At 46.6% G+C, this 23,047-nt stretch overlaps 1 protein-coding gene across 2 annotated transcripts in view; it reads left to right on the top strand.

Moving 5' to 3' along the window:
• The window catches only part of PFKM (phosphofructokinase, muscle), a 144,985-nt gene that overhangs the window by 68,523 nt on the left and 53,415 nt on the right, over window positions 1-23,047 (top strand). For both annotated transcript variants that reach the window (XM_075337144.1, XM_075337143.1), the window contains 7 exons: window positions 5,447-5,612; window positions 14,719-14,763; window positions 15,019-15,127; window positions 16,159-16,254; window positions 16,566-16,658; window positions 20,881-21,006; window positions 22,694-22,758. In XM_075337144.1, coding sequence (XP_075193259.1) covers window positions 5,447-5,612; window positions 14,719-14,763; window positions 15,019-15,127; window positions 16,159-16,254; window positions 16,566-16,658; window positions 20,881-21,006; window positions 22,694-22,758 — 700 coding nt within the window. The remainder of the gene's footprint in view (window positions 1-5,446; window positions 5,613-14,718; window positions 14,764-15,018; window positions 15,128-16,158; window positions 16,255-16,565; window positions 16,659-20,880; window positions 21,007-22,693; window positions 22,759-23,047) is intronic.

Below are 23,047 nucleotides of genomic sequence, written 5' to 3'. Positions count from 1 at the left end.
TTTTCATTCTGGTTATAAATAAAAATTAAAGTTTGTCTGTTTTTTTTTAAACATTTTTTCTTTGTCGCTCCATTGGGAGACCCAGACAATTGGGGTGTATAGCTTCTGCCTCCGGAGGCCACACAAAGTATTACACTTTAAAAAGTGTAACCCCTCCCCTCTGCCTATACACCCTCCCGTGGACCACGGGCTCCTCAGTTTTATGCTTTGTGTGGAAGGAGGCACACATCCACTCATGCATTCTCATAACTTAGTTGTCGGTTGGAAGAAAAGAGGACCCCCACGGGGTCCCCGGCATGCTCCCTTCTCACCACACTAAGTCGGCGGTGTTGTTAAGGTTGAGGTACCCATTGCGGGTACAAAGGCTGGAGCCACATGCCGTGTCCTTCACCATCCCTTATGCGGCTCTGGGAGAAGTGGGATCCTGAACGGTCATCCATTTACTGGGACCGTGCTCCATCTGCAGCCCCTGGTGGAACCTGCCGGCCGGAGCCTTTTCAACCCCAGGGACCGGGCCCTGCTACTTAAAGGTACTCTGTGTTCCCATTGGGGACTGTACAGGGAGCGCACCTTCTTCCCGGAAGCCGCGGTAGTCGTATAACTGAGGAGGCAGATGGACTTCCGCGCCGACCGGGCCTGCTTGTCGGGCGCGGCCTCAACTTTAGCCCCCGACTTCACCGCGGCCTAGTCGCGAAAATCCTGCCCCGGGGCCTGCCTGTCAGGGGTAAGGGCGGGATTACCGACATGATGTCAGATGTGACGGCTGGAGCATCTTGCATGTCTTCCTCCCCCCTCACTGGCCACTGTGGAGGCCCCAGACGGTACCTATTGCGGGTACGGAGGCTGGAGCCACAGCCCGTCTCCTTCACCACCCCTTATGCGGCTGGGAGAAGTGGGACCTGAGCGGTCATCCATTTGCTGGAACCGTGCTCCATCCGCAGCCCCTGGTGGAACCTGCCGGACCGGAGCCTCTTCAACCCCAGGGACCGGGCCCTGCTACTTAAAGGTACTCTGTGTCCCCATTGGGGACTGTACAGGGAGCGCACCTTCTTCCCGGAAGCCGTGGTAGTTGTAAAACTGAGGAGGCAGGTGGACTTCCGCACCGACCGGGCCTGCTGGTCGGGCGCGGCCTCAAATTTAGTCCCCGGCTTCACCGCGGCCTAGTCGCGAAAATCCCGCCCCCGGGCCTGCCTGTCAGGTCTAAGGGCGGGATTACCGACATGATGTCGGATGTGAGGGCTGGAACATCCTGCATGTCTTCCTCCCCCCTCACTGACCACTGTGGGGAACCCAGACTCCCGCTCTTTGCTGGCGCCGCCCTCGGCCCCGCTCCTCCCCTGAGAGCTCCGGCGGCCATTTTCTGGCATTCTGCCGGTGGGTGCTTCTCAGGGGAGCTCAGGGTGAACACAGCACCCAGTGCTGGTCCCCCTAGGGTGCCGGATACATATGTATATATTATATATATTTCGGTTCGGACAGACTGTATACCTTTTGTTCACATTTAACCTTCAGTGGTCACTCTCCTAGGAGACAACAGGCACAGGTTTTTCTCGCGGTCTGTACCTCTTGTGGGGCTATGTTACTGGCGGGATACACCTACCCTCACTGTGAGCAATGCTCGACTCCTGCCTCGCTTGCTCAGCCGGAGCCTCGGGCACTGGTGGGCCCCTCGGCTCATGTAGACCCCCCTGCTCCCCCTGAGCAGGCTGCAGGGACAGAGTCACCGGTGTTGGCCCTCAGTCGTTTTCATATGATCAAATGGTCTTCTAGGCTCCTTGAGGCATTGCAGTCCAGACCGGACCTTTCACAGGCCCTGGCCCTGTTAGCTTGTCTCATCCAGGCCCCGCTTGGTTAGCGCCGCAGCGCGCTCCCAGGTTGAGCCCTAGGTTTCAGGCGGAGGACTCCTGCCCGGACCGCAGTCCAAGACCAGCTAAGCGGTCTCGCTGGGACTCTTCCCCGACTTCCTCACGCTGCTAGGGATCCCAGCTTGAGTACCCTCAGGAAGACGAGGCGGACGGGGGAGCTCAGGGCTCTGGCCCTGACTTCACCCTTAACCTTGATACTCCTGAAGGGGACGCCTTAGTAAATGATCTTATCTCGTCCATCATCCAGGTGCTGGTTCGCTCTCCTCTGCCTCCTCCTGTAGAGGAGTCGGCTTCTCAGCAGGAGAAACACCAGTTTCGGTTCCCCAAACGTACACGCAATACGTTTTTTGATCACTCTAACTTCAGGGATGCTGTCCAGAAACCCGGAGCGGTCCCGGACAAGCGCTGGGTTAAACGTCACACTGACACGCGTTACCCCTTTCCATCTGAAGTCGTTAAGAGTTGGGCTCATTCTCCCAAGATGGATCCTCCAGTCTCCAAATTGGCTGCTAGGTCCGTGGTGTCTGTTGCAAATGGCTCATCCCTGAAGGATGCCGCTGACAGACAGATAGAGCTCTTGGTGAAGTCTATCTATGAGGCCACGGGCACGTCTTTCGCCCCGGCCTTTGCAGCCGTGTGGGCTCTCCAAGCAATCTAGGCTTGTCTGAAGGAGTTTAATGCTGTCACATGGAATTTTGCTCTGCATGTTCCGTCTTTGACTCTCGGGCATCAGCCTTTTCGTCCTACGCCATGAACGCCGTCCTGGACTCCACTAGCCGCACGGCTGTAGCATATGGTAAGTCCGTGGCAGTTCGCAGGGCCATGTGGCTGCGCGAATGGGAACCAGACTCGGCTTCAAAAAGGTTCTTAACTGGTTTGCCTTTTTCTGGCGACCGTTTATTTGGCGAACGATTGGATGATATTATTAAGGTATCCAAGGGAAAGGTCTCCTCCTTACCCCAGTCCAAACCTAAGAGACCTCAGCAAAGAAAAATCCAATCGAGGTTTCGGTCCTTTCGTCCCTCCGCCAAGCCACATTCTTCTTCGTCCAACAGGCCGGAGAAAGGCCAGAGGAACTCATATGCGAGGCGGCCCACGTCACGACCCCAAAAGGCCGCAGGGGGCACTGCCCCCAAAACGGCCTCCTCATGGCTCTCGGCCTACCCTAGCCGCATCCCCAGTCGGTGGCAGGCTCTCCCGCTTTAGCGGCGCCTGGTGGCCACAAGTTCAAGACCGAAGGGTGAGAGACAGTCTGTCTCATGGTTACAGGATAGAGTTCAGTTCTCGTCCTGCGGCTCGTTTCTTCACCTCTGGGCCCCTTCTCAGGTGGCGTGTCAACAAAGCCTTGCCGTCGCTCTGGCGACTCTCCGGGGACAAACAGCTTTCTCTGCAAGCGGGGGTGCAATCACTTCTTCGGAGTCAGTCACACCCCTTAAGGCGCCTCATGCACTTCCTGGGGAAGATGGTTGCAGCTATGGAGGTAGTGCCGTTCGTGAACCAAGGCGGCACTCGCAGTCGTCAAGCCTTCCAGGAAGTCCGGCGGATTCTGTAGTGGGTGGAAACCACAGGCTCCACCATCTCCGCAGTTCACATCCCGGGCGTAGAAAACTGGGAAGCAGTTTTTTTCAGTCATCAGGGCATGGACGCGGGGGAATGGTCTCTGCACCCAGAAGTGCTTCGAGAGATCCATCGCCCCTGAGGAACGCAGGACGTCGATCTCTCAAAGTCCCGGCCTTCATGGCACGGTCTCAGGATCACAGACCTCTGGCAGCGGACGCTTTAGTCCAGGATTGGTCGCAGTTTCGACTGCCTTATGTGTTTCCCCCTCTGGCGATGCTGCCCAGGGTACTACGCAGGATCAGGTCCGACTGCCGTCGCACCATTCTCGTCGCTCCAGACTGGCCGAGACGGTCGTGGTATCCGGATCTGTGGCATCTCACGGTGGGTCAACCGTGGGCACTTCCAGACCGCCCAGACTTGCTGTCACAAGGCCCGTTTTTTCCATCTGAATTCTGTGGCCCTCAACTTGACTAGGTGGCCATTGGTCCCTGACTCCTAGAGTCTTCAGGGTTATCTCAGGATGTCATTGCCACCACGAGACAAGCCAGGAAGCCAACGTCCGCCAAGATCTATTACAGGTCTTGGCAAGTCTTTCTATCTTGGTGCGCTGATAACGGCTTTCCTCCATGGCCGTTTGCCTTACCCACATTCCTTTCATTCCTACAATTTGGAATGGACAAGGGTTTGTCCCTCGACTCTCTCTCTAGGGCCAAGTATCCATGCTCTCCGTGTTTTTCTTTCAAAAGCGTCTAGCCAGGCTTCCGCAGGTCCGCACGTTCCTGCAGGGGGTCTGCCACATGGTCCCACCTTGCAAACGTCCTTTGGAACCCTGGGATCTTAGCAGAGTCCTGACGGCTCTTCAAAAGCCGCCTTTTGAGCTGCTGCGGGATGTCTCTCTCTCCCGTCTTTCGCAGAAGGTGGCCTTCCTGGTGACAGTCACATCTCTTCAGAGAGTGTCTGAGCTTGCAGCGCTGTCATGCAAGGCTCCCTTCCTGGTTTTCCACCAGGATAAGGTGGTTCTTCGTCCTGTCCCGGAATTTCTCTCTAAGGTGGTATCTCCTTTTCATCTAAATCAGGATATCTCCTTGCCTTCCTGTTTCCCTAATCCAATTCACCAGTGTGAAAAGGTTTTGCACTCTTTGGATCTAGTGAGAGCACTCCGGTTCTACGTGTCTCACACGGCGCCCCTGCGGCATTCAGATGCGCTTTTTGTCCTTGTCGCTGGCCAGCGTATGGACTCTCAGGCCTCCAAGTCGACCTTGGCTCGGTGGATCAAGGAACCGATTCTTGAGGCCTACCGTTTTTCGGGCCTTCCGCTCCCTTCAGGGCTGAAAGGCCATTCTACCAGAACTGTAGGTGCGTCCTGGGCATTGCGGCACCGGGCAACGGTTCAGCAGGTGTGTCAGGCAGCTATGTGGTCTAGTCTGCACACTTTCACGAAGCACTATCAAGTGCATACCTATGCTTCGGCAGACGCCAGTCTAGGTAGGCGAGTCCTTCAGACGGCGGTTGTCCACCTGTAAGAGGGGGCCGTTTTCGGCTCTTCTTATTGAGGTATTCTTTTACCCACCCAGGGACTGCTCTTGGACGTCCCAATTGTCTGGGTCTCCCAATGGAGCGACAAAGAAGAAGGGAATTTTGTTTACTTACCGTAAATTCCTTTTCTTCTAGCTCCTATTGGGAGACCCAGCACCCACCCCTGTGCCCTTTGGGCTGGTTGTTCTTTCGGGTTTTGGTCTTCAGTTCTCCGAACATCCTTCGGATTGCATTTACCCTAGACCAATTTATAAGTTTCCTCCTTCCTGCTTTTGCACCAAAACTGAGGAGCCCGTGGTCCACGGGAGGGTGTATAGGCAGAGGGGAGGGGTTACACTTTTTAAAGTGTAATACTTTGTGTGGCCTCCGGAGGCAGAAGCTATACACCCCAATTGTCTGGGTCTCCCAATAGGAGCTAGAAGAAAAGGAATTTACGGTAAGTAAACAAAATTCCCTTCTTTCTGTTTTTTTTTTTTTCTCTTTAGGAAAAATTAGTTCTGATGAAGCCAAGAAATCTAGTTACCTGAATATTGTCGGATTGGTGGGATCCATTGATAATGATTTCTGCGGAACAGATATGACCATCGGAACAGATTCTGCTCTTCACAGGATTATGGAGATAGTTGATGCCATTACTACAACAGCACAAAGGTAAAGACTGAAGATGAGACACTAATCACTGACATTGTCTTAAATAAACTGTAACCACATTTAAGCTAGGGTCACACATAGCGACGCAGCAGCGATCACGACGGACGACCTGACCTTATCAGGATCGCTGCTGCGTCGTTACATGGTTGCTGGTAAGCTGTCAAACAGTCAGATCTCACCAGCGACAAGTGACCAGCCCCCAGCCAGCAGCGATGCGTGGAAGCGATGCTGCGCTTGGTAACTAAGGTAAATATCGGGTAACCAAGCAAAATACTTCGCTGGTTACCCGATATTTACCTTGGTTACCAACGCACACCGCTTAGCGCTGGCTCCCTGCACTCCTAGCCAGAGTACACATCGGGTTAATAAGCAAACCTTTGCTTATTTACCCGATGTGTAGTCCGGCTACGTGTGCAGGGAGCAGGGAGCCGGCACTGGCAGCGTGAGAGCGGCGGTGCTAGTAACTAAGATAAATATCGGGTAACCAAGGAAAGGGCTTCCCTTGGTTACCCGATGTTTACCTTGGTTACAGCTTACCGCAGGCTGCCAGAAGCCGTCTCCCTGCTCCCTGCTCGCTTCAGTTCGTCGCTCTCTCACTGTCACACACAGCGATGTGTGCTTCACAGCGGGAGAGGCAACGTCCAAAAAATGAAACAGGACATTCAGCAACGACCGGCGACCTCAAAGCAGGGGCCAGGTTGTTGCTGGAAGTCACACACAGCGACAGCGACGGGACGTCGCTGCTACGTCACAGAAAATGGTGACATAGCAGCGACGTCGTTGTCGTCGTCACTATGTGTGACACCACCTTTAGAGTAAATCCACACAGGATGGTTTTGTGGTAGATTTTACCTGTGGATTTGTGCAGGTAACATACACAGATTACACTAGTAGACAAGTAGATAACATTTTTCATCTTTTGATCAATTTTTCCTTACAGCGTGTCAATTTTTGTTGCAGATTTTTTCCCTTTTATTGTAGTTGGTTTAACCCCTTAACGACCGCCGATACGCCTTTTAACGGCGACAAATTAGGGTACTTCTTCCGATCCGCCGCTTTTTAACGGCGGTCGGAAAAAAGGGTCTAGCGCCCCCCAGAGTCAGAAAATTTCCGGGGTCTCAGCTGCCGGGGGTAGCTGAGACCCTGGAGATCATGATTCTGGCCGGTTTTTCTGGTCCCCGCTCACCTGATGACCGGTATACACCGTATACCGATGATCAGGTTACAGTAAATGACCGCGCCGGTAAAAAAATCATTTATCTCCCATCTGGCATAAACAAACATGTCAGATGGGAGATAAATCTCATCCCCCGGTCCTCTCCGGTCCCCCGGTGTCGCCAAAGTGTCCCCCCACCCCCCCTTTCCTCCCAAAAATCCAACATGGCGCCGCACATACCGGGGCGCACAGCAGCGCACCGGCCGCATTTCCCCCTTTCCTATGGTTTCTGTCGCATGTGCTATGACACATACGACAGAAACCTGCTCCCCAGGCCCTGCCAGGTCACCCCCTATTCCCACCCCGGTGTTCCCCGGGGTCCCCCGTACCTGTCAGCTCTGATCCCGCCGCGGCCCCCTCCTCCTTCTCAGCAGACGCCAGTCACACTGCAGAGCGCGGCTGTCAGCTTCCTGTTTGCTTTCAGAGACGCTGGCTGCTGCTGCTGCTGCTGCACGGAGCCTGCAGCTGTGACCCGGGGAGGGTGGGTGCAAATTCTTTGCACCCACTCTCCTCAAATGGAGGGTCTGCACTCCTAGAAAATGGGGGATACGTTCCCTGAACGTGCCCCCCATATTCTAGAAGGTCCAGAATCGCCGCGGGACTTTCACAATGGATTACAGCAGGAACCCGATTTTTTTTTTTTTCCTTTTTTTTCAATAAATTGGCCAAAGAGGGAATGTTTTTGGGGAGTGTTTTTTCAAATAAAATTTTTTTTGTTGTCAATTTTTTTTTTTATTACTGTCAATTAGTTATGTCTGGTATCAAATAGACGCCGTGACATCACTAATTGCTGGGCTTGATGCTGCGAAGATGTGTTCTCTGCAGGTAGAATAGAACAAAAGTCCACAGCAGCCTGAACCCAAATAGTGGGCATGGGCAGCTGCGTTCTCCCATGGACAACACTCACATCTCTGCAGGAAGGCTGGCACTGTGTACTAGACGCCGTGTCGCTGGATCATGTCCACATAGCCTAACAGTGAGAAATTTGTTGCACAGCAACATTTTTGTGAAGTACCTGTGGATTCAAAATGCTTACTATACTCCTGAATAAAATCCTTGAGGGGTCCAGTTTCCAAAATGGAGTCACTTGTGGGGGGTTTCTAATGTATAGGTACCCAAGAGGCCCTGCTAATGTGACAGGGTGCGCGCAATTTATTTCAACTTTTCCAAAATTCAAATGATGCTCCTTCCATTCCAAGCCCTCCCATTAATCCAAACAGAGGATTTTGGCCACATATGGGGTATCCCTGCGCTCACAAGAAATTGGATAACAACCTGTGGGGTCCACGATTTGTTGTTGCCTCTTGAAAAAGTGAGGAATGTGATGCTAAAGAAACATTTTTGTGAAAAAAATGAAAATTTTCAATATGGCAACCTAAGCTTATCAAATTCTGTGAAGTATTCGTGGATTCAAAATGCTCAATATACACCTAGATAAAAGCCTTGAGGTGTCTTGTTTCCAGAATGGGGTCACTTGTGGGGGACCTCCACTGTTTAGGCACTTTACGGGCTTTCCAAATGCGACATAGCGTCCACTAATTATTCCAGCCAAATGTTCAGTCAAATGGCACTTTTTCCCTTCCGAGCCCTGCTGTGCACCCAAACAGTTGATTTCCACCACACATAAGGTATCAGCATACTCAGGAGAAATTGCACAATAAATTTTATGCTCCTTTTTTTCCTTTTACTCTTGTTAAAAAAAAAAGCTATGTGGTTGAAGTAACAATTTTGTGGTAAAAATGTATTTTTTTTATTTTCACAGCTCAACATTATAAACGTCTGTGAAGCACCTGGGGGTTCAGGGTACTCACCAAACTAGATAAATTCCTTGAGGGGTCTATTTTCCAGAATGGGGTCACTTGTGGGGGACCTCCACTGCTTAGGCACCTCAGGGGCTCTCCTAATGCAACATGGTGTCCGCTATTGATTCCAGCCAATTTTGCAGTCAAATTGCACTCCTTCCCTTCCAAGACCTGCCGTGTGCCCAAACAGTTGATTTCCACCACATATAAGATATCACCAAACTCAGGAGAAATTGCACAATAAATTTCATGGTGATTTTTTTTCCTGTTACCTTTGTGAAAAAAAAAGCTACCTGGTTGAAGTAACAATTTTGTGGTAAAATTTTATTTTTTTATTTTCATGGCTCAACGTTATAAACTTCTGTGAAGCACCTGGGGGTTCAGGGTACTCACCAAACATCTAGATAAATTCCTTGAGAGGCCTAGTTTCCAATATGGGGTCACTTGTGGTATTTTTTTGCTGTTTACGTACCTTAGGGGTCCTCCAAATGCGACATGGTGCCCGCAATCTTTTTCAGCCAAATTTCCTTTCCAAAATTCAAATATTGCGCCTTTCGTTCCAAGCCCTCCCATTTATCCATACAAAGATTTCAGACCACATGTGAGGTATCACCGCGCTCATAAAAAAGTGGGTAACAAACATTTGGGTCAAATTTTTGGAATTACCTCTTGAAAAAGTGAGATAATTGATGCTAAAGCAACATTTTTGAGAAAAAAATTACAATTTTCAATATGACAACGTAACGTTATCAAAATCTGTGAAGTACCTGTAGGTCCAAAATGCTCACGATAGCCCTCGATAGAAGCCTTAAGGGGTCTAGTTTCCAAAATGGGGTCAATGGAGGGGGGTTCCTGCTGTTTAGGTACCTTAGGGGATCTGTAAATGCAACATGGTGCCCGCAATCTGTTTCAGCCAACTTTGCTTTCCAAAATTCAAATATTGCTCCTTTCATTCCAAGCCCTCCCATTTACCCAAACCAAGGTTGCTGACCACATGTGGGGTATTGGCGCGCTCATAAGAAAGTGGGTAACAAAGTGTGAGGTCCAATTTTTGGTGTTACCTCTTGAAAAAGTAAGAAAATTAGTGCTAAAGCAACATTTTTATTTTTTTTCATTCCACATTACTTTAGTTCCTGTGAAGCTCCTGAAGGGTTAATAAACTTCTTGGATGTGGTTTTGAGTACCTTGAGGGGTGCAGGTTTTAGAATTGTGTCACTTTTGGGTATTTTCTGTCACCTCGGCCTCTCAAAGTCACTTCAAATGGGATGTGGTCCCTAAAAAATGGTTTTGTAAATTTTGTTGAAAAAATGGGAAATTGCTGATGAACTTTGAACCCTTCTAACTTCCTAACCCCAAAAAATTTTGTTTCAAAAATTGCGCTGATCTAAAGTAGAGAAGTGGGAAATGTTATTTATTAACTATTTTGTGTGACATAACTCTCTGGTTTATGGGCATAAAAATTAAAAGTTTGAAAATTGCAAAATTATTAATTTTTTTGTCAAATTTCAGATTTTTTCACAAAATAAAAAAATATCATCCTAAATTTACCTCTAACATGAAGCCCAATATGTCACGAAAAAACAATCTCAGAATCACCAGGATCCATTGAAGCGTTCCAGAGTTATAGCCTTATAAAGGGACACTGGTCAAAATTGCAAAAAATGGCCGGGGCATTAAGTACAAAACTGGCTTCGTCCTTAAGGGGTTAAATCTACTATTAAACTGCTTCAAAATCTGCATATACACAGTCAGGTTTTACTGCTGATTTGCAAGAGAAAAATATGCTACTTGGGAATATGGCCTAATGGTGCCATATTTTTCGATATTTAAAAGAAATATATATCAAAACCAAATTTAATCTATTTTTCCTACAATCATGTCTATGGTTTCCCAATTTTTTGTTTATCTGTTTGCTTTTAATCCCTCTAATTTACCATCTACTGGCAGCTTGTCCTACTCTAAGATAGAAATTAGCAGTGCACATGTGATGTGTGCTCCTCATACTTTGCGGCATCTTGGTGATTTAGGGAACGCCCCCTGCAGAGGCACAACTGCTCACTTCTGGATGGCATGGTGGGATCACCTAATAATGACTGGTATGCACTTCTCATTAAGGCATTAATCTTAACTTGTCTCTTGAGCAGTTCAGATCTCTGCAGTCTCCTTATTTCTTGGTTGCTTGGGGGGCAACTGTCACCATGAGTGACAGTTTTGGTTAGTAGCTTCAGTCTACTACTACTGCTTCTATACATAAATGGTCTGTCCGTGTTTGTTCTGAGTTTACACTGTTATCACTATATTTAAACATAGAGATTGCAGGCGCTTTGAACAAGCACACGGCTCAGGAAAATGAGAGCCGTGATTAGGAGACCTGCAATGGAAACTTCAGAAGCTGGGTGTCGGGGGCGGGTGGGGGGTGCTTTATGATTTTGTGGGACTGATAAGATCCCTGTCAGGAGCTAAGAGGGATGGAAGAGTGGGGAGATGAGCAGCTAACTGCTATATGGAAATTAATGGGCTAGGAAGAGCTGACTGGTATGTTAGGAGTTAACTCCTCTCCAGTGCTGAAACTGCTGCGTATACTAAGCCAGTCTCTGGTGGCCAAGCTCCATCAAAATTAACTGTATGCTATTTAATATACAAACTCTGACAGCAGTAGAATGACAGCAGATTGGAACTTGCAATCTTGCTTATTTTCATGATGTTTAACTTATACAATTTAATAACAAAGGATACCCATTTAACATTACAGGGACTGTACGCCCTTATTACTTTCTGAGTTGTCTAAGTTCATTCAAATTCCTACCACAGCTTTGTTTGCACCTAACTCTATATCCCCTTGAGAAAGCTGATAGCGAAACACACCATTGTATTTTGCTATGTCCCAGTTTAGAAGGTAATTTATTGTGCCTAATTGCATTACTTAAAGGGGTATTCCACCCCTGCCATGTGACTGTAACTATGCAAATTTCATTTTGTGTTGCAAGACTACTGTAGGAACAAGGAGAACCAAATGTTGACGATGTGTACAATACAAAGCTTTAGGATTCAGCGACCTGCAAATCTTGCTGAAAATGTACTCCGGAGAGGACAACTCGTTTAATTCTTGCACTTATTTGATTTCTACTGTTCTCTATATGTATGAATAATACTGCCACCTAGTGGTGGTTATTATTTATTGTTTGTATCACTTTTCTGAACTTTTTTAATAATTTACTATTTATTAATTCATTAATTAGGTTACCATGTATGCCGGGACTAATACTCTTGCCATTTTTAATTGTTTTTAATCATGTCAAATTGTAGTTGTGTTTATAGCCATTGCGCATATTGAGTTTATGGCTGCATATACTTTGGGGTGCCTTTTTCTTCTTTTTGGAGTTTTACAGATTTTATGGAGCCTTTCAAAAAACCATTGCTGTTTTTTTTCTGGAAAATAATTTACTTTAGCAGAATGGTCTTTCAACGCAGAACAACCTAGTAAAACAGACCCTCACAAAGTTATCTTAGGGTCGCATATCCCCTCAGAGTCCTTCTGCATTGGCTGCAAACGAGTGATGATCAGCGATATAGAAAGTTTCTTGTTAAGGACCATTTCACCTAGCAATGCTCAGATTCACACAAAAGATCATGTGTACAATTATTCATTCCTCCTGCGGTCAGAATTGTTGGCAGCGCATCCATTGTGTCTGATCGCTGGAGCATTGAGCAATCATCAGCCCATGTTAAAGGGCACAAACGTTTCCTTATTCTTGGTGTTGATCAGACGTTTGGGAACTCTTGATGGCTAAACTTCATTCCTGCCAGATTAAAGGAATGTTTCTCCCCAAACTCCCCCATTCACGTTTTGTGCCTCCCCTATTTCCTCATAGACTGTAAGCTTATGAGCAAGGCCCTCACTCCTCTTGGTATCTGAAATGTTATTTTGTACGGTCTCATATTGTCGGTACATGTCCCCTCTGAATTGTAAAGCGCTGTGGAATATGTTGGCGCTATATAAACAAAACTTATTATTATTATTCTCTTATGTGTGTGTGTGAAATACAGTATAGTATATAGTACAGACCAAAAGTTTGGACACACCTTCTTATCTCTAGAACAACTGTTAAGAGGAGACTTTGTGCAGCAGGCCTTCATGGTAAAATAGCTGCTAGGAAACCACTGCTAAGGACAGGCAACAAGCAGAAGAGACTTGTTTGGGCTAAAGAACACAAGGAGTGGACCTTAGACCAGTGGAAATCTGTGCTTTGGTCAGATGAATCCAAATTTGAGATCTTTGGATCCAACCGCCGTGTCTTTGTAGAAAAGGTGAACGAATGGACTCTACATGGCTGGTTCCCACTGTGAAGCATGGAGGAGGAGGTGTGATGGTGTGGGGGTGCTTTGCTGGTGACACTGTTGGGGATTTATTCAAAATTGAAGGCATACAGAACCAGCATGCCTACCACAGCATCTTGCAGCGGCATGCTATTCCATCCGGTTTGTGTTTAGTTGGACCATCATTTATTTTTCAACAGAACAATGACCCCAAACACACCTCCAGGCTGTGTAAGGGCTATTTGACTAAGAAGGAGGGTGATGGGGTGCTACGCCAGATGACCTGGTCTCCACAGTCACCAGACCTGAACCCAATCGAGATGGTTTGGGGTGAGCTGGACCGCAGAGGGAAGGCAAAAGGGCCAACAAGTGCTAAGCGTTTCTGGGAACGCCTTCAAGACTGTTGGAAGACCATTTCCGGTGACTACCTCTTGAAGCTCATCAAGAAAATGCCAAGAGTGTGCAAAGCAGTAATCAAAGCAAAAGGTGGCTACTTTGAAGAGCCTAGAATATAAGACATATTTTCAGTTGTTTCACACTTTTTTAAGTATTTCATTCCACATGTGTTAATTCATAGTTTTGATGCCTTCAATGTGAATCTACAATTTTCAGAGTCATGAAAATAAAGAAAACTCTTTGAATGAGGTGTGTCCAAACTTTTGTTCTGTACTGTGTGTGTATATATATATATAATACACACACACACACACACACAGTATTGCGGGCTGTTCTTGAAATGTAGAGCGGATCCTCTTCACACCAAGCTTTCTTAATTTGGCATGTTTTTTTCACATGGTGTTTTCATTTACAGCTGCTATAAGTCCAAGGATATTATAGGAAATGGCATCTGATCTGTAGGCAGGATGTTATAGAGCAGGATGAGATGATCAGATTGATTATAAACTTTTGTGGTAAACCTTGCATTTTATTCTTTGAAATCCCTGGTGTTTGTATATATGAGTCCAGTCTTTCCTGTGTGACTGTGTTGCAGTCATAGCTGTCAGTCACCAGTAGGACCGCCCACTGGACTCTTCTGCATACAAGCACCAGGGATTTCAGTCCTTTCCCACAAACCTATATATCGTTCTGCTCCGCTTCTCCTTTACACTATATTATGCGATCCACAGAGCGAACTGCATGTAAAACATGGCAGGTTCCCTTTTTAAAGCTATGTTTAAGTGTCCCTCCAGATTAGATGAAAGTAGTCCAAACCTGCCGATTTTGGTGGGACCAGTCAATCATCTGATGTCTATGGGGGTCTCCCAACCCTCTTCTAACAGATGATGTCGGTGAGAGAAGGGTTTGGAAATTCAATGCGCGATCTTCTTGTTTTCAGGGAAGATGAGCCGCTGCCAGATGTCGGTGACAGCAGCTTTCTCCCCTCCGGGCCTTGAAAACACACGATCACTCAGCTAAATGCTTGAGTGTATGGGAAAGTCGGGACCTGGCAGTCTGACGAACGATCGCTGATATCAATAATGTCTGAAGCCCTACCTGCTCCACTCAGAATTTACAGTCTGCCAAAAAGAAGTAGCTTTCTCTGCAGCTGCCAGGCTCTAATATTGGAATTACTTCCACTTATATTTGTGGATCTTATTATAATTGGGAACTACATTATCAGAATTGTTTTGTACATGACTATGCCATAACAATCCGGGGCTCGTGATGTAATATGTAAATTGGACTTTCTTGGTCACGTATTTCTGTAATTGATCCATTCTAAACACAAGCTAATATTTTTTTTTTCTTACTATTGTCTTTTTTCTTCCAGTCACCAAAGGACCTTTGTCCTAGAAGTGATGGGCCGGCACTGCGGGTAAGTCCTTAACCACAAATCAATATTTTTAATTGTGCGGGATCAGCCCCATCATTTTCTTAATGAATAAATTAATTTATACCTTTAATTGATCACTATAAAGTTTTGTCATGATAAATACACAGTATCAGTAGCTCCATATTCACTAATAGGACATACAATAGGAATCACCACCCTTACTTATGAACAGATTTTATTCCTAGTAACACTATGTATAGAATAACCATTAAACTTTCTCTTCCTCATCATGTCTAGGTACTTGGCTATGGTAACTGCACTTGCATGTGGAGCCGATTGGGTTTTTATTCCAGAATCCCCACCTGAAGAAAACTGGGAAGAGCATCTTTGTAGAAGACTAAGTGAGGTACAGTGGAACCTCGCTTAACGAGTAACCCACTTAATGAGAATTTCGCTTAATAAGCAAAGCTTTCTGTAAATTTGTAACCCGGTTTACGAGAAAGCTTTGCTGTACGAGCAAAATCCTCACCGCACACACTTCCGGTTCCGTACATCCACCGCGCTCTGACCCGCACTTGCAGTCTGCACAAACACACACAAACACACACAAACACATACAAACACACACATACAGTATTATGCTCACCTTACCTTCCGTTCCACCGCCGATCTCCTGGGTCTTGTAGTCCGCCGGCTCATTGCGACGTCCTCGCGGCGAACTACAAGACCCAGGAGGCCGGCAATGGAACGGAAGGTAAGGTGAGCATAATGTGTGTACCTTCAGTTCCATCGCCGGCCCTCTGGGTCCTGTAGTTCGCCGCTCCACTCCGGGCTGTGCATCGGCAACCATAGCGATGAAGCAGGCAGTTCCAGTGTCACCGCTACTCAAAGGCAGCGCGCTGGCCAATCAGAGGCAAGCAACTCCTGCCTTTGACGTCAACGCTCTGGCAGCGGAAGTTCCTCCCTCGTCGTTATGGTAACCCGATACACAGCCCGTACCGGAGAACAGCAAGTCCCAGGAGACCGGCGATGGAACAGAAGGTAAGGTGAGCATAATATGTGCGTGCTTGTGTGTGTTTGTGTGTGTTTGTGCATGTGTGGAATGACACAACAGGGGACCTGAATGGGACATTTAAGAAAATGTGGAACGAATTGTCTGCATTGCAATGATTTCCTATGGGAAGTCTTGCTTTGCTGAATGAGTAACTTGGTTAACAATCACACTCCCAGAACGGATTGTTCTCGTTAACCAAGGTTCCACTGTATATGAAGAAGTCTTTATAGACTTATGATGATTTATTATGGTTTTATAATTAAGTGGGAAAAAAAATGTATATAAAAAATAAAATCTTCAGCCCATACAGTTACCTATTAGGGTATCGCGTGTATTGCAGTACCCTCTGACGGACAATATACTAATGATATATTTATTTTTAGACTAGAGGCCGTGGATCGAGGCTGAATATTATAATTGTTGCTGAAGGGGCAATTGACCGGGACGGCAAAGCTATAACTTCAGAGGATGTAAAACATGTGAGTAATAATAATGGTAAAATGCAGTCAAGTTTATATAAGCATCAGTTCTTCAATTATATATAGGCTGCATCAGTTTTCTACAACATGAGGCTCTAGGGCCCCGTTCATGTGGCTACTGTACTGCTGACAGGTGAAGATATATTGTGCACAAATTGAATAAGTGGAAATATGGGCAAAATCGAAATACGGGAAACCTAGTGTAAGATATAATTTTAACACTTCTATATTATATAGGGTGAAAGTCATGATCTTGTAGTATTGAAGCATCTCTGATTTGCCTTTTCTAATTTGCCTTTTCATTCTAACAGCTGGTTGTGAAGCGCCTTGGCTATGACACAAGAGTCACCATCCTTGGACACGTTCAACGTGGTGGAACACCTTCAGCTTTTGACAGAATTTTGGTAAGATTACTCTAGAGGAGGACATACTTTGTCATTTGATTGTACCTTTATGTGGGTCTAAAAATTATTGGTCAGCAGTAGTGATGGGCGGACTCGCAAATAACCGGGACCGGTGGGTTCCAGTTATTTGGTTTTTAAAATCCAGTTCCGGACCAGATGCCAGTCCCCCTTATAAGTCTATGGGGACCAGAATAAGGGATTAAAGATGGTGGTAAAGGGATAGGGGGATAGGAGTAGGCGCGCTGTACTTACTGAGGCTCCGTCGCTGCTGTAACTGCATCGAGTCCAATCATTCACATCCGGTAGCGCGCATTATCGGTCATTGCATATGCACTGCTTTCCCCACCCACCGATGTCTGTGATTGGTATACTAAAAAACATAGTAAAGGATCCGGTACATATAATCAATCACAACCAACCAAGGAAATACAAAGGATAATTATATTTAGTTCACAAAATGTTTATTAGAGATTAAAAATTAATTAAAATACCTGTTACACTCACCGGAGGGTGGTGAGTGTCCGGGGGTGGACCCACTGGACCGTGCACCGGACTCCCTTGAGGAAGTGACCGGCAGCGAACCCCTATACAGGGACTGTGCGGTGCTTCCACCAAGAGGCCATGATACACAGCAGCCAGGGACCAGTAGATAGTCTCTTAAGGCCAGGTGCAGTCTCTTAAGGCTGCTTTACACCAGACAATCTATCGTGCGATAGATCGTCGGGGTCACGGTTTTTGTGACGCACATCCGGCATCGCTAGAGATGCCGGCCTGTGTGACACCTCCTAGCGACGCAGTATCGCTCACAAATCGTGAGTCGTGTACTGGTCGCTAGTTTCCATAATATCGGTTCTGAAATCGGGCGCTGGTTGTTCATCATTCCCGTGGCATCACACGTCGCTCCGTGTGACACCACGGGAGCGATGAACATCGCCTACCTGCCTCCCGCGTCAGCCGCCGGCTCTATGTGTAGGGAAGGAGGTGGGCGGGATGTTTACATCCTGCTCATCTCCGCCCCTCCGCTTCTATTGGCCGGCGGCCGTGTGATGTTGCTGTGACGCCGAATGTCCCTCCCACTCCAAGAAGTGGACGTTCGCCGCCCACAGCGTGGTCGCACGAGAGGTAAGTATGTGTGACGGGGGTTACCAACTTTGTGCGCCACAGGCAGCGATTTTCCCGTGACGCAAAAAGGACGGGGGCGGGTACGATCGTTTGTGAAATCGCACAATCGGTCGTACCATGTAAAGCAGCCTTAAGACGTCTGAATCCGATATTTTCAGATGAGACACAGCAGAGATGGTACGGATGCGACGTCACGGCAGGTATGACACAGGTGTGGGGTCCACAGCAGGTATGGTACAGGTGTGGCGTCCACCGCAGGTATGGCACAGGTGTGGCATCCACCGCAGATATGGCACTAGGGCGAGACAAAGGTTAGGAATGGTCAGCAGGTGCAATGATACAAAACAATAGCACACAAGGGCCTGAGTACTAGCAACGCACTATAAGCAGTGTAGCTCAGACGCCTTCTGTCAGGGAAGACGAACTTAAAAACCTTTTAGGTAACAGGTGACCTCTGAGGTCACTTCCAGGTAATGGGACGCTACCACTTTGAGAAAGGCGGCGTGGCCGCACGTGCACCCTATGCTTACTTACTGAATACCTGCGTGTGGCCTGGACGCAGGAAGAAGCTGCAGCAAACTCTGGAGCAGAGCCCATGACCCTGGAGTGAGACAAGACCACAGCAGGACCTGAATCAAGAGAGGAGACTGCAGAGCCGTGGAGCAGGTAAGAAGAAGGACGCCGCTGCCGGAGGCTGGGAGCGGGAGCACGCGTGGGGTAAACGCTGGAACTGGGCAGGTGAGAGGAAGAGCGCCCTCCTCTGGACCTGGTGGGGACGGGCACTACAATACCATTGGTTGGTTGTGACGTCTGTGATTGGTTGCAATCAGATGTGCCCCCACTCTGAGTGGCAGCCTGGCAGCTGACTGCTTCCAATCACAGATGCTATGTGTGTCTATCGTGGTATAAATATAAATAAAAAAAAATTGTCATAGGGTCCCCCCATATAATGATACCCAGCACAGATAAAGCATACGGCTACAGGCTGCAGCCCCCAGCCGTGTTTATCTTGGCAGTGTAAGAGAAACCGCATGCAGCCTTTTTTTTTTTTTTTAAATATCTAAATAAATCATTTAAAAAAATGTGCGGTCCCCCCAACTTTGAAACCCTGCCAAGATAAAGTCCAACAGTTGGGAGCTAGCATTTTCAGGCTGGGGAAACCCATGCTTATTGGGCTGCCTAAAAATAGCCTCCTGCATATTTGTGTTAACAATGATGACAGGATGGAGGAATTTTCATATGACAAGCAATACCCTGTCCTGCCCAGGATTCACTAGAGGAAAATCCTAAAGCTGTCCATGCACATTACATAACCATCTCTCCCAACTCCCCCAAAAATTGGAATGTTTGACTCAGCCTATTGTCTCTGCCCAAACAAAAAGGTCAGCCGTGGAAATTAAGCAAGCCAGATCCTTCTCTCCTCTGATATAATTTGTTGGGGTCGGGTCCGGATGCCCCCATACACATCAGATTGTGCGCTGAAATTGGCAGGTTACGTTAAGTTTTATCTTATGTATAAGGGAGCTTTAAAGGGGTTCTCCCACAGACAAAGTACTTTTTATGCAATACTGTGTGGAATAAAAATAAGTTCCATAATTGAATATGTTAAAAAAAAAATGTTCCTGTGCGGAGATAATCTTAGTAGGATCTAATGGGTAACATTTCTCCTTGTAGATAGTGACTTGCCTGGCATGCCAGTGGAAGAAAGCTTATATGTCATGTAATGCTCCTCTAATGATTTAATTATGCAAATCTCTTTACAGAGGATGAGGGCTTGAAATCTGGTGCCACATATTGTGAGTAACAATCCTAAATGTCATTGCCTTTCATGCAGCCAAATCAGATCTCATACTTTGCACTGACAAGGGGCAATACTACGAAACACTGTATCTTTAAATTGAGATTCTGGTTTGGCTTTATCCTAAAGCTGGGTTCACACTAATCGACAGCGACAACGACGTCGCTGTTACGTCACCATTTTCGGTGACGTAACAGCGACCTTGTAAGTCGCTGTTATGATCGCTGCTTAGCTGTCAAACACAGCAGAAGCAGCGATCATAACGTCGCTGTGCTACATGTGCAGAGAGCAGGGAGCCGCGCTTAGCGCTGGCTCCTTGCTCTCCTACAGTACACATCGGGTTAATTAACCCGATGTGTGCTGCAGCTACATGTCACAGTTCAGAGAGCAGGGAGCCGCGCGCACTGCTTAGCGCTGGCTCCTTGCTCTCCTTGCTACAGTATACATCGGGTTAATTACCCGATGCGTACTGCAGCCACATGTGCACAGTGCAGGAGCCGGCGCTGGCAGCAAGAGCGGAGGCTGGTAGCCAGCGTAAACATCGGGTAACCAGGGAAAGGTCTTCCCTTGGTTACCCGATGTTTACGCTGGTTACAGCTTACCGCAGCTGCCAGATGCCGGCTCCTGCTCGCTTCATTTCGTCGCTCTCTCGCTGTCACACACAGCGATGTGTGTGTCACAGCGGGAGAGTGACGACCAAAAAATGAAGCAGGACATTCAGCAACGACCGGCGACCTCACAGCAGGGGCCAGGTCGTTGCTGGATGTCACACACAGCGACAGCGACGGGACGTCGCTGCAACGTCACAGAAAATGGTGACGTAGCAGCGACGTCGTTGTCGTTGTTGCTGTGTGTGACACCAGCTTTAGTCAAGGCTCGTTAAAAGGTCGATATTGACTTTTAGGATTGCTACTTCCAATAGGTAGCACTAGAATTCAAGTCCTCTTTCTCTCTGAATGGGCAATTTGCATAGAGATAATCTTATGAATGGACACAGCAATTACTCAGTACATAGCAGGGAAACAACCATGTAGAATGTCTCCCGTACATGGTAGACACATACCACAGCTCCTGGCCAAGGGAGGAAGCATAAGTTATTTATAAAAAGTGAGTATACTGACAAAACAGCCGGGGCTCACAGCTGGTGTTTTCTGAGGTAACACATTATTATTCCAAGATTAATAAAATTGTACTTGTTTATGGATAACCCCTTTTAAGTGAACCCTGATCAAAATCTTATATAGTTGTTCCATCATGTAAAAGAACCCTTCGGATCAAAAAGTAATTGTCTTTTTTATCTAGGGGAGTAGAATGGGTGTGGAAGCTGTGATGGCCTTGTTGGAAGGAACACCGGAAACACCAGCTTGTGTAGTCAGTTTGTCCGGCAATCAAGCAATCCGTCTGCCTTTAATGGAATGTGTTCAAGTGGTAAGATGCTGTCTCCTTATAAGATATCTATGTGTCATCTGCTCAGTCATGTGTTAATTTTAAGAGAAGAAAAAGGACTCTGTGTGCCATCAATATATATAAACATAATCAATATCACCCAAAAATCACTTGCACGTAAAAATATTTAATTTTTATTTGGATATGGGGATAACAATTACAATAGTAATACAAAATTACATGAAAAGGGGGGGGGGAGGCAGGGAACGAGGACTAGAAAAATGGCATAATAAAAACCCTACTGGATAATAGAAAAAGGACCTCAATTGTAATAGCCTGACAGATACCATTGGCTAGTAAAACTGCCATAATCCTAGTTTAAACCAGGCATGAACATACAATATGGAAAGCAAGCTGTAATTAAGGACAAAAATCCTGTACACATATCAATAGTAATGAACCATAATATAACATATAAATCAGAAGGGGTTCATCAATAGTTATAGGTATAGGTCCTCAAGCAGTCGGCTTACCCATGGGAGGTCACGTTGATTAGATCGATGTATGCCCCTACGCATCTCGCAGAAAAAGCTTCATGAGGGGGAGAGAGATCAGTGGAGTAATGCCAATGCCAGTATTATAGCCACAGTGGTGGTGCCACGAGTGCGGTATTTCTTTGTTATAGCCGCAGTGGTGGTGCCACGAGTGCGGTTTTTCTTTATGTTATAGCCGCAGTGGTGGTGCCACGAGTGCGGTTTTTCTTTATGTTAATCAGTCATGTGTTATTCTACGCTCCTGGTTCATTGAGAGGTGGATGGCCCTTAAAGAATCATGAGCGTCTGATGTGCCCCTCCGTGTGCCTTGCCACAAATCTTATTGCACTCTTGGACTGGATTAACACTAAAAGTCCCAGAAATGTCGAGCTCCCCCCTGAAGTCCCGAAAGAGGGTCAAATGACATACAATAAACTGAATAGAACTAACTAGAAACTAAATGGCTAAACTCAATGGAAAACAACAACCTCCTGTGGTGCGACAGTAATGGCCTTAATTACAGAACAAAAGACGGTGATTATAGGATGTTAGTTAAAATCCTTCAGGTCATTCGACCCGTCTCTGGGTTCCAAAGGTAGAAATGTTAAATGACCCCTCTCTGGGACTTCTAGTGTTAAGGTTTCTGGAGTAAAATGTGCCCCCGTTTGTCATGAATTACACGAGCTTTGGTGTCATGCTCCCATCCTGCCCCAAGATTTTTGCAGCGCTGGAAAAAACTGACGTCAAAATGCCTAAAATCGCAAAATGTTTGCTCAACTCAGTGTTGCGTAAACAATTTAAGACTTTTTTAAAATTGATGTATACCAAAATTCTGGCAAAATCACGTTGATGAGTCAAGGCCTATGACTCCACTTTATTTCCTATAGAAAATGCAGGAAATCGGAAAAAATTAGCACATGACACATAATACAAGATCACACTACAGAGGATTTGTGTGTAGGTTATAACCTTGGCAACACTTAGGTCTGCATGGGAGCTGTAGACACTAAAAGCTATGATATATATTTTATAAACACTATTTGTAAAGATAGCTATATATGAGAGGAATAAAAATAGTTGTGAAAAAGCAACCATTGTTTCAGAGCTGTCAGAACCTATAATCCTAAACGGCGTGGTCAAACTTGCAATTTCGTTTTGCTTAGATTGTATTATTCTATTGTGTTATTTTTTACCAGACCAAGGATGTGACACAAGCGATGAATGACAAGAGATTTAGTGAAGCTCTTAAACTAAGAGGAAGGTGAGCATCTGGGAATCATTGCCACAGTCACGGGTTTCGCACATTGCAATCTGCCATCCTTTAATAATTTCGGTATTGCTCTTTATATTAGCTGTAAGCCAAATCCTGTCATTTTACTAGTATGCTGGAGGCTGTATGAAAGAGTAAAGTGGGCTTTACACGCTACGATATATCTAATGAGATGTCGGCGGGGTCACATCGTAAGTGACGCACATCCGGCATCGTTAGTGATATCGTAGCGTGTGACCGCTATGAACGAGCAGAAATACTCACCTTCTCGTTCATCGTT

This window comes from Anomaloglossus baeobatrachus, chromosome 2, assembly GCF_048569485.1.
Source record: "Anomaloglossus baeobatrachus isolate aAnoBae1 chromosome 2, aAnoBae1.hap1, whole genome shotgun sequence".
In the NCBI taxonomy this organism is placed as follows: domain Eukaryota; kingdom Metazoa; phylum Chordata; class Amphibia; order Anura; family Aromobatidae; genus Anomaloglossus; species Anomaloglossus baeobatrachus.
The sequence above is the reverse complement of the archived record's forward strand: the minus strand, read 5'-3'. Positions and strand labels throughout refer to the sequence as shown.